The 9,892-nt window shown below is 47.1% G+C and overlaps 1 protein-coding gene across 1 annotated transcript; it reads left to right on the forward strand.

Moving 5' to 3' along the window:
• The first annotated feature begins 8,006 nt into the window (after window positions 1–8,006).
• LOC142002260 (olfactory receptor 52K2-like) lies at window positions 8,007–8,945 on the forward strand. The gene has a single exon (XM_074978234.1). The coding sequence runs from the start codon at window positions 8,007–8,009 to the stop codon at window positions 8,943–8,945; it is 939 nt and encodes a 312-aa protein (XP_074834335.1).
• Window positions 8,946–9,892: the final 947 nt, after the last annotated feature.

The raw sequence follows: 9,892 nt of genomic DNA on the forward strand, positions 1-9,892 counted from the left end.
CACTGACCAGATGCTGAGTTGTCACCAGGCTCCAAAAGGGGCTACATGTTCTCCACTTTTCCCCAGCCCCAGTGCAGGGGGGTTGATCTGACCTCCGTATCACAGATCCAGCCCCATCTCAGAAGTTCCACTCACCAAGGACATCTGAGCCACAACTCCAGCATTGCCCGGCAGTCGCATGGGGAGTAGTCCTCAGGGTCATGCAGCAGCTGTACTCCTGGGTGGGACTCACCCAGACCTGCTGGTGGAGGTGGCTGGACCCAGGGCAGGGCAGTGAGTAGCACTGTGACCTTACCTGGGGGATCACAATAACACTCACATACACAGGAACTATCAACACGTTTCTTTCCTGCTGCCAAACAGCAACTCTTAAGAACATAAGAACGGCCACATGGGGTCACACTGAAGGTGCTTCTAACCCAGTGTCCTGTCTTCCAACAGAGGCCAATGCCAGATGCCTCAGAGGGAGTCAATAGGACAGGTAACCATGAACAAGTGCCTCTTCCATCATCCCTTTCCAGTCTCTGACAAGCAGAGGCTCAGGACACCATTCCTACCCATCCTGGTTACTAGCCATTGAAGGACCTAACCCCATATATAGCTGTTTTTGAAGCCCTAATCGTCTATATCTGCACTGTGCCTTAACCTTGAAATACGCGACACACTTTATGTTACACAAATTCCATTGCTTATTTTGAGGAGATTTTGAAATAGGCTATTTCAGCACATGATGCTGTCTAACCAGTGACATATGCAAAAATAAAGCACTATTCTGAGGCATCCCTGCCCTCTTCCTGAGCAGAGGTGTGCAGAGATGCAGAAGAGCGCACCCTTATCTTGAAAACCGTTTCAAGAGAATGGTTCATTTCCCAGACATGGGCAGCTATTTTGGGATACTGCCGTATCCCTACATAGTGACCCCCCATGTAGAGATAGCCTGAAAGTCCTCATTGTCACAACCTCCTCTGGCAAGGAGTTCCACAGGCCTGCCAGGTGTTGGGGGAAGAAAAACTCCCTTTTGTTCGGTTAAAGCCTGCCATCCATTCGTTTCATATGGTGACCCCTAATTCTTATGTTATGGGAACAAACAATAACTTCTCCTGATCATGTTTTACATGCCAGTCATGATCTTATAGACCTCTAGCATATTCCCACTTAGTCTCCTTTTTACTAAGCTGAAAAGTCCCAGGCTTTTTAATCTTTCTTCGTATGGCACCAGGTCCAAACCCCTAATCACCAGCTCAAGATTTTCTTGCAATCAGATCTATAAATAAATCAAAGAACATGCAGCATTTCAGAAGGCTTTCAGAGCTAATGACCCTCAGAAAACCCGGCGTGGCTTTTAGTTTGTTTTATAATAATGAGCTTTCCCTGTTCTTTCCACTTGTCCCCACTGAATTGCCTTCCCCAAGCCTCTTGGGACACCATGCACCAGGTAGGGGAATTGTCTGTGTTTCTCCCCTGGTACATTGTCCTCCCCAGCTGCCTCAGGGCACCGTACACCAAAGAAGAGGAAAAGCAGGGACTGTTTATTTGTCTCTCTCGCTCTCTGCTAAGCGGCTGCTCTTCAGGGCTGGCAGAAACCCTGCTGGGATTCCACAGCGAAGGCTATAAATCTCCATGATCAGGGCTTCTCCAGCCATTCACAGAGATTCTTCAGACATATCCTCCTGCCTGGTCAGTCCCTCTCTGCTGCACAGGAGCTCGGTGAGTGCTGGGCTCTGGAGCCTAGATATGGCCCTTGTTAGTGTTACCTGCCCCATGTGATAATACAGAGGAAGCACCGAGCTGAGATAGAGGAAAGCAGACCCCACAGACTGTCCAGGCCAGGGAAGCTCAGCCAGGATCAGGCTCTGGGTCTGGAGAGAGAGATCCCTGAGAGCCACATGTTTGAAAGACCAGGCGGCAGGAAAGGGGCTTAGCCTGGGAGAATCTTCAACAGCACAGGAGGGGCAGGTTACTGAGTGGGGCTTGGCTGGGAAAAGTGACTTCAGTGAGAGTTTCCTTCTTCCCTGCAGAGCTCTTGCCCTGGGTGGTAGCAGTGTATCTGCCTCATACAGTGATCAAGCCACTTGTGTCCATAGTCTGTGGAGTCAGCCGTGAGGAACGCATGGATCAGAATGCCACACTGGTAAAGCTGAGTTCAGAGACAGGCTTTTAGAAGCCAGACTAAAAGTGCTGGGTCTTGGGCTAATTTGTATTAGAAATAAATACTAAAAGTACTTTCAAACACTACATAGAGTTGAGTCAAGACCGGAGAGCCCCAGACTTTGTTGCACTGTGACCCCTTCCTGACAACCATTGCATCATGAGGCCTGGGGAGGGGACCCAAACCTGAGCCTTGCACCTGGATTAGGGAAGGGAGTTTGAGCCCCACCTCTCTGTGCAGCAGGAGCCAAAGCTGAGGCTGCAGGACCCCAGACCCAGAGGCTTTGAAGGTGAGCTCTGCCGCCTGGGGCTCCCATGACGGTAGCACTGTACAGAGGACAGGCCCAGAGACTTGGGTCATTTATTGAAAAACTGCAGATCCTGATGAGGACGCATTTGTTGTGGGTCAAATCTCCCCCAGTCCTATTAAACTAACCTGGAATTTGCCACTCTTAAGCTGTGTCTACACGTGCACGCTACTTCGAAGTAGTGGCACTAACTTCGAAATAGCGCCCGTCGCGGCTACACGTATCGGGCGCTATTTTGAAGTTAACTTCGACGTTAGGTGGCGAGACATCGAAGTCGCTAACCTCATGAGGGGATCGGAATAGTGCCCTACTTCGACGTTCAACGTCGAAGTAGGGACCGTGTAGAGGATCCGCGTCCAGCAACGTCGAAATTGCTGGGTCCTCCATGGTGGCCATCAGCTGGGGGGTTGAGAGATGCTCTCTCTCCAGCCCCTGTGGGGCTCTATGGTCACCGTGGGCAGCAGCCCTTAGCCCAGGGCTTCTGGCTGCTTCTGCGGCAGCTGGGGATCTATGCTGCAGGCACAGGGCCTGCAACCAGTTGTCGTCTCTGTGTATCTTGTGTTGTTTAGTGCAACTGTGTCTGGGAGGGGCCCTTTAAGGGAGCGGCTTGCTGTTGAGTCCGCCCTGTGATCCTGTCTGCAGCTGTGCCTGGCACCCTTATTTCGATGTGTGCTACTTTGGCGTGTAGACGTACCCTCACAGCGCCTATTTCGATGTGGTGCCGCGCAACGTCGAAGTTGAACATCGACGTTGCCAGCCCTGGAGGACGTGTAGACGTTATTCATCGAAATAGCCTATTTCGATGTTGGCTTCACATGTAGACGCAGCCTTAGTCAGCAAGTAAAGCTGGCTTGAGAGCCCTGGAGAAAGCTTTGGGGGAGCCAATCTGCAGTTTCCCCATGCCCTTCTGACCAACAGAAGCTGCGTGTAATGCCCATGAGGGCAGCTGAGGCTAAGGGGCCTTCTCTGCCGTGTCTCTTCTGCTGAGATTCCTTGCAAGGGCCTATTTAACCTGCACTGGGCCACAAGTGTCAGGGCTGAGTCACCTGCACCCATTTCCCACAGGGGTTATAATCCTGACTTAATTTCCCTGCCCCACCCATGCTGCAGCTGCTCCGGAATTAGTGAAACCGAAGGGAATCTCACCTGGCTTTCAGCTGGCAGCGCTGGCCCAGGCGGTGTAAATCGGTAATATTCTCAGGGCTCTCCACCAATTTACACCTGCTCAGGATCTGCCTGGTGAGTGTATTTTCAGGCAGGTTTTTCACAGACATTTTCGAGTGCAGTGCTGCACAAAACACAAGTAATGGATGGCGACAGCTCCCCTGCCCCTCCGCCAGGCACTACCCCCCACCTCATGTGCACCCCTCGAGCCAGGCACCTCCCCCACAAGGCACCCCTGCAAGATTACTCACTGGAGCTGCCCCAGGGCTGGAGCTGCACAATGTGAGCCGCTCTGTGGCTGGATCCTGCTGCCATGTGCTTGGCCCAACACGGGGTGGGGTTCATGCGCCAGGGGGGCGCCCCGCTTTTGTCACACTCCACTGCCCCATTCCCCACATGTGGCACCTGGGAACGCATTGCACACTGTACTTCTAGTGGAACTAATAGGAAGAGTGCAGAGTAAAGACAAACAGCTGTGAGCTACTACTGAGCCCGCACTTACTCCATCATGTTTCATTCCCATCTGCAAGTTAGTGAACATAAGAACAGCCACACTGGGTCAGACCACAGGTCCATCCACCCCAGTGTCCTGTCTGCACTGCCAGGTGCCCCAGAGGGCGTGAACAGAACAAGGAATCATGAAAGCGATCCCTGTCCTGTCATCCATTTCCAGCCTCTGACAAACAGAGGCCAGGGGCACCATTCCTACCCATTCTGGCTTGTAGCCATTGATGGACCTACCCGCCATGAATGTATCTAGTTCTTTTTTGAACACTCTTAAAATCCTGGTCTTTACAACATCCTCTAGCAAGGAGCTCCATGGGCCTGCTATGTGCTATGTGAAAGAAAAATAAAATAAACCCTTCTTTTTGTTAGTTTTAAACCTGTGACCCATTTATTTCATCTGGTGACCTCTAGTATTTATGTTACGGGGGAGGGATAGCTCAGTGGTTTGAGCATTAGTCTACTAAACCCAGAGTTCTGAATTCAGTCCTTGAGGAGACCATTTAGGGTTCGAGGGCAAATAGATTTAAAAAAATCCACAGGAGAAGCATAGAGCCCTGCACATGGGGCAGAAGAATCCAAAACATTGTTATAGGCTGGGGACCAACAGCTAAGCATCAGTATGGTGGAAAGGGTCATAGGGTTTATGGTGGATGAAAGGCTGGGTATGAGTAAACAGTGTGCCCTTGTAGCCAAGAAGGCTAACGGCATACTGGGGTGCATTGGGGGGAACATTTTGTGCAGATCTAGAGCAGTGGTTGTTCCCATTCTATTCGGCACTGGTGAGGACACATCTGAAATATTGCATCCAGTTTTGGGCCCCCCAGTATAAAAAGGATGTGGATGCGCTGGAGCAGGTTCACAGAAAGGCAACAAAAATGATTAAGGGGCTAGAGCACAAGACCTATGAGGACAGCCTGAGGGATCTGGAGTAGTCTGGTTTAGAGAACAGAAGACTTAGGGGTGATTTAATATTAGCCTTCAACTTCCTGAAGGGGAGAAACTCTTCTCAGTGGAGTCAGATGGCAGAACAAGGAGCAATGGCCTGAAGTTAAAGAAGGAGAAGTGTAGGTTGGATATTAGGAAAAACTACTTCCCCAGGAGGGTGGTGAAGCAGTGGAATGTGTTGCCTAGAGAGGTGGCCTATTCTCCATCCTTAGAGGTTTTTAAGTCCCGGCTGGACAAGGTCCTGGCTGGGATGGCTTTGTGGCGGTTGATCCTGCTTGAAGCAGAGGGCTGGACTAGAATATCTCATGAGGTCCCTTCCAGCCCTAGGATTCTATGTTATTGGAAGAAATGAATAACTTTTCCTTATTCTCTTTTTCCAAACCAGTCTTGATTTTATAGATGTCTGTCCTATCCCACCTTAGTTGCCTCTTTTCTAAGCTGAGAAGTCCCAGCCTTTTCAATCTGGTTTTCTTATAGCACTTCGTTCCAAACCCTAACAATTTTTATTGACTTTTTCTAAGCCTTTTCCAATGCTAATATATGTTTTTTCTTTTTTTTTAGATGAGACGACCACTTACGTACGCATTACCCACGATGTGGGCATATAATGTATTTGTATGGAGGCAATAAGATATTCTCTGTCTTATTCTCTATTTCTTTTTTAATGATTCCTAGCATTCTGTTTGCATTTTTAACTGCTGCAACATGCTGAATGGATGTTCTTAAAGAACTACCCACAGTGACAGTGATTACATTACCCCCACTTTCAGAAAGCTAATGTAAATTATGGCCCCTCAAAAATGTAAATGAGGTGTTGATATGGCTATTTTTAGTTTGAAATAAGCACTTTCAATGAGCTGGGTGGCTGCCATTTATTCAAATGAGGTACTGAATATTCATATCCATACCTCATTTACATTTTCAAACAGCCATAATATATATTCCCCTTCTGAAAGGGAGGTGTGGTGTAGCCACAGCCAGAGACTCCAAGATCTCTTTCTTAAGTGGTTATAATTAAATTAATCCCCATCATTTTGTTTGTATAGCTGGACATATTTTTCCCAACGTGTATGACTTTACATTTATCAACATTAAAATTCATGGCCCCTTTTGTTGCCCAGTCACTTAGTTCTGTGAGATCTTTGTGAAGCTCTTCATAGTCTACTTTGTTTTTAACTATTTTGAACAGTTTAGTATCATCAGCAAATTTTGTCACCTTAATTTTTCCCTCTTTTTCCAGATCATTTATAACCAGGTTGAATAGTATTGGCCCCAGTACAGACACTTGGGGGACACCACTAGCTGCTGTCTCCATTCTGAAAACTTGCCATTTATTCCTGCCCTTTGTTTCCTGTCTTTTAACCAGTTCTCAGTCCACCAGAGGACCATCCCTCTTTTCCCATGACAACTTATTTTACTGAGGAGCCTTTGGTGAGGGACCTTTTCAAAGGCTTTCTGGAAATCTAAGTACATTAGATCTACTGGATCCTCCTTGGCCATGTGCTTATGGATCTCCTCAAAGAACTCTAGTACATTAGTAACACACGATTTCCTTTCATACAAACCATGTGGACTTTCCCCCAACAAATTATGTTTGTCTGTATAGCTAAAAAAATCTATTTGTTACTATAGTTTCAGCTAATTTGCCTGTTGCTGATGTTAGGCTCTGTGGTCTCTAATTTCCAAGATCTCTTCAAAGAGTCCTTTTTAAATATTGGGATCACATTAGCCGTCTTCAAGACATTAGGCAGAGAAGATGATTTAAAGGATAAATTACAAGCCACAGTTAGTAGTTCCACAAATTTCTATTTGAGTTCTTTCAGAGCTCTTGGGTGAATACCAGCTGGTCCCAATTATTTGTTAATATTTACTTTATCAGTTGTTTCCAAACCTCTCCTAACCTCAATCTTAGACAATTCCTTAGATGTGTCACCTGAAAAGAATGGGTCAGATAAGGGAATCCCCCTAACATCCTCATCTGTGAAGAGTGAAGTAAAGAATTAGTTTAGTTTCTCCTCAATGGCCTTTTTGTCTTTGAGTTCTCCCTTAACATCTCAATCATTCAGTGGCCCCACTGGTTGTCTAGGCAAGCTTCCTGCTCCTGATGTACTTAAAAAAAAAAAACATTTTGCTATTACTTTTTGAGTTTTTGGCTAGCTGTTCTTCAGACTCCTTTTTAGTTTTCTTATTATGTTTTTACACTTAAATCGAAGGAGTTTATACCCCTTTCTGCTTTCCTCATTGGGATTGAACATTCAGTTTTTAAACAGTGCTTTTTATATTCCACTGCTTCTTTTACCTGCTTGTTAAGCCACAGTGGCACTTTTTGCTACTCTTACTGTGTTTTCTTTTTTAATTTGTGGTATACATTTATGTTGGGCCTCTATTATGGTGTCTTTTAAAAGTTTCCGTGCAGTGTGCAGGGATTCTAATTTTGACAATGTACATTTTAATTTCTGTTTAACTCAATGCCTCATTTTTAGTGTAGTTCCCTTTTCTGAAATTAAAGGCCACAGTGTTGGCCTGCTGAGGTGTTTTAACCATCACAGGGGTGTTAAATTTTATTAATTTGTGGTCACTATTTCCATTTAGTCCAGTTATATTCACCTCTTAGACAAGACCCTGTGCTTCTCTTACTGAATCAAGAACTGGTTCTCCCATTTTAGGTGCCAGAACCAGGTGTTCCAGGAAACAGTCATTTAAGTCATTCAAGAAATGTTCTCTCTTCATCCCATCCAGCGGTGACATGTCAGTGTGGAGATAGTTGAAATCCCCCACTATTACTGAGGGGTGTATTATTATTATTATTATTATTATTATTATAGCCTTTCTAATCTCCTTTAGCATTTAATAATCATAACATTGTTTAATGGTTCGTTACAGGGTCAGGAAGCAGCTGTGCAGTGGAACTGAACACACCTAACTGGACCCATGATGGCAGCTTCTAACTGGACCTCGCCCCACCCGTCCACCTTCATCCTCATCGGCATCCCAGGGCTGGAGGCGGTGCACGTCTGGATCTCCATCCCCTTCTGCTTTGTCTACATCCTGTCCCTCCTAGGGAACAGCCTCCTCCTGGCTGTTATCAAGACAGAACCAACCCTCCATGAGCCCATGTACCTTTTCCTTGCCATGCTGGCATTTGCCGACCTCGTCGTCTCCACCACAGCTGTACCTAAAACCCTCTGCATTTTCTGGTTCAAGGACAAGACCATTCATGTCAACGTGTGCCTGACCCAGATTTTTCTGATACATTCACTTACTACCATGGAGTCAGGGTTCATGCTGGCCATGGCCTTTGATCGCTATGTCGCTATCTGTAACCCGCTGCGACACTCCGCCATCCTGACCAATCGGGTCATAACCATGATTGGGCTAGGCATTGTGATGAGGGGGGCCATATTACTGAGTCCACACCCATTCCTGCTGAAGCAGCTCCCATACTGCAGGACCAATGTCATTTCTCACACCTATTGTGAGTTCATGGCACTGGTGAATCTGGCCTGCATGGATACAAGATTTATGAGTGTCTACAGTCTGACTGTAGCATTTCTCACTGGGGGGTTAGATTTTACCCTTATCAGTCTCTCATACATCCTGATCCTCTGGGCCATCTTCAGCCTCCCCTCCAAGGAGGCGCGGCTCAAGTCCCTCAGCACCTGCACCTCCCACGTCTGTGTCATGCTGGTGTTTTACACCCCTGCTTTCTTCTCCTTCTCCCACCGCTTTGGCCATGTGGCTCCTCATGTTCACATTCTCATCGCCAACATGTACCTTCTCTTCCCTCCCATGATGAACCCCATCATCTATGGGGTGAGAACCCCAGGTATCCAGCAGAGAGTGCTCCATATTTTGGGCCTCAAACCAGCCTGAAACCGCTTGGGATGGGTCAGTGGATGGGGAGCAAAGGCTCCGCAGGCATCGTCATGACAGGAGAGCCAGAGATCACGATGGTTCGATCATCTCCCGCAGTGGAAAGCAACATCAGCCTTCTTGAGCAGCACAGCTAATGGACATGCTTGTCTGGGTCTGCAGTACAACAGGGCTTCCTGTTTTCCCTGCACTAGAACATTCTTATCACCCATCATTTCCAAGTGGTACAACAAAATGAGAGCCTCTTCATTCAAGATCAGTATTAGCATTTTCCTAACTCTCTGCCGTTTTAGCCCATGTGTCTAGGGTGACCATCCATCCTGTTTTTACAGGCACATTCCCTTATTTAGGTTGGCTTACAGGTGTCCCATCTTTTTAAAAACAACAAGAAGTCCTATGGCACCTTATGGACTAAGAGATAATACAGAGCATAAGCTTTCATGGTCAAAGACCCACTTTGTTGCATCTGATGAAGTGGGTCTTTGCCCATGAAAAATTATGCTCCAAAATATCTGTTAGTCTATAAGGTGCCACAGGACTTCTTGTTGCTTTTGAAGATACAGAATAACTCAGCTCCCTCTCTGATACTCATCTTTTTTAAGAAAATGTGAAAATTGTCCCATATTTTGTGGGGCTCCTGTTCCCTGGCACCGCATATTGGGATGACAGCCACCATTGCCAGGGGGCTCCTCAGCAGGGCCTCTGCCCTGTTCCTTGGCACCCTGCACCTTGGGGCAGCAGCTCCTGCTGAAGTGGACCTCCTCTCTTGGACAGCTGCCCCATTCCCTGGCGTCCCATGGTGGCAGTCCCCACAGCTGGCAAGCTCTGACTTGGGCTGGCTGTCTTGCTGCCCAGCATCCCACACACAAATGTAAAAAAAAATTAAATACTTCCTTGGGTGTCCCCTCACAGCTGCATTATGTGAATGGGGAATAACAGGTCCTTAT

The sequence above is a fragment of the Carettochelys insculpta genome, chromosome 1 (assembly GCF_033958435.1).
Source record: "Carettochelys insculpta isolate YL-2023 chromosome 1, ASM3395843v1, whole genome shotgun sequence".
Taxonomy (NCBI): Eukaryota; Metazoa; Chordata; order Testudines; family Carettochelyidae; genus Carettochelys; species Carettochelys insculpta.

Excerpts from the sequence above, each read along its gene's own strand:
- LOC142002260 (XM_074978234.1), top strand. The coding sequence starts at position 8,007 with ATGGCAGCTTCTAACTGGACCTCGCCCCACCCGTCCACCTTCATCCTC.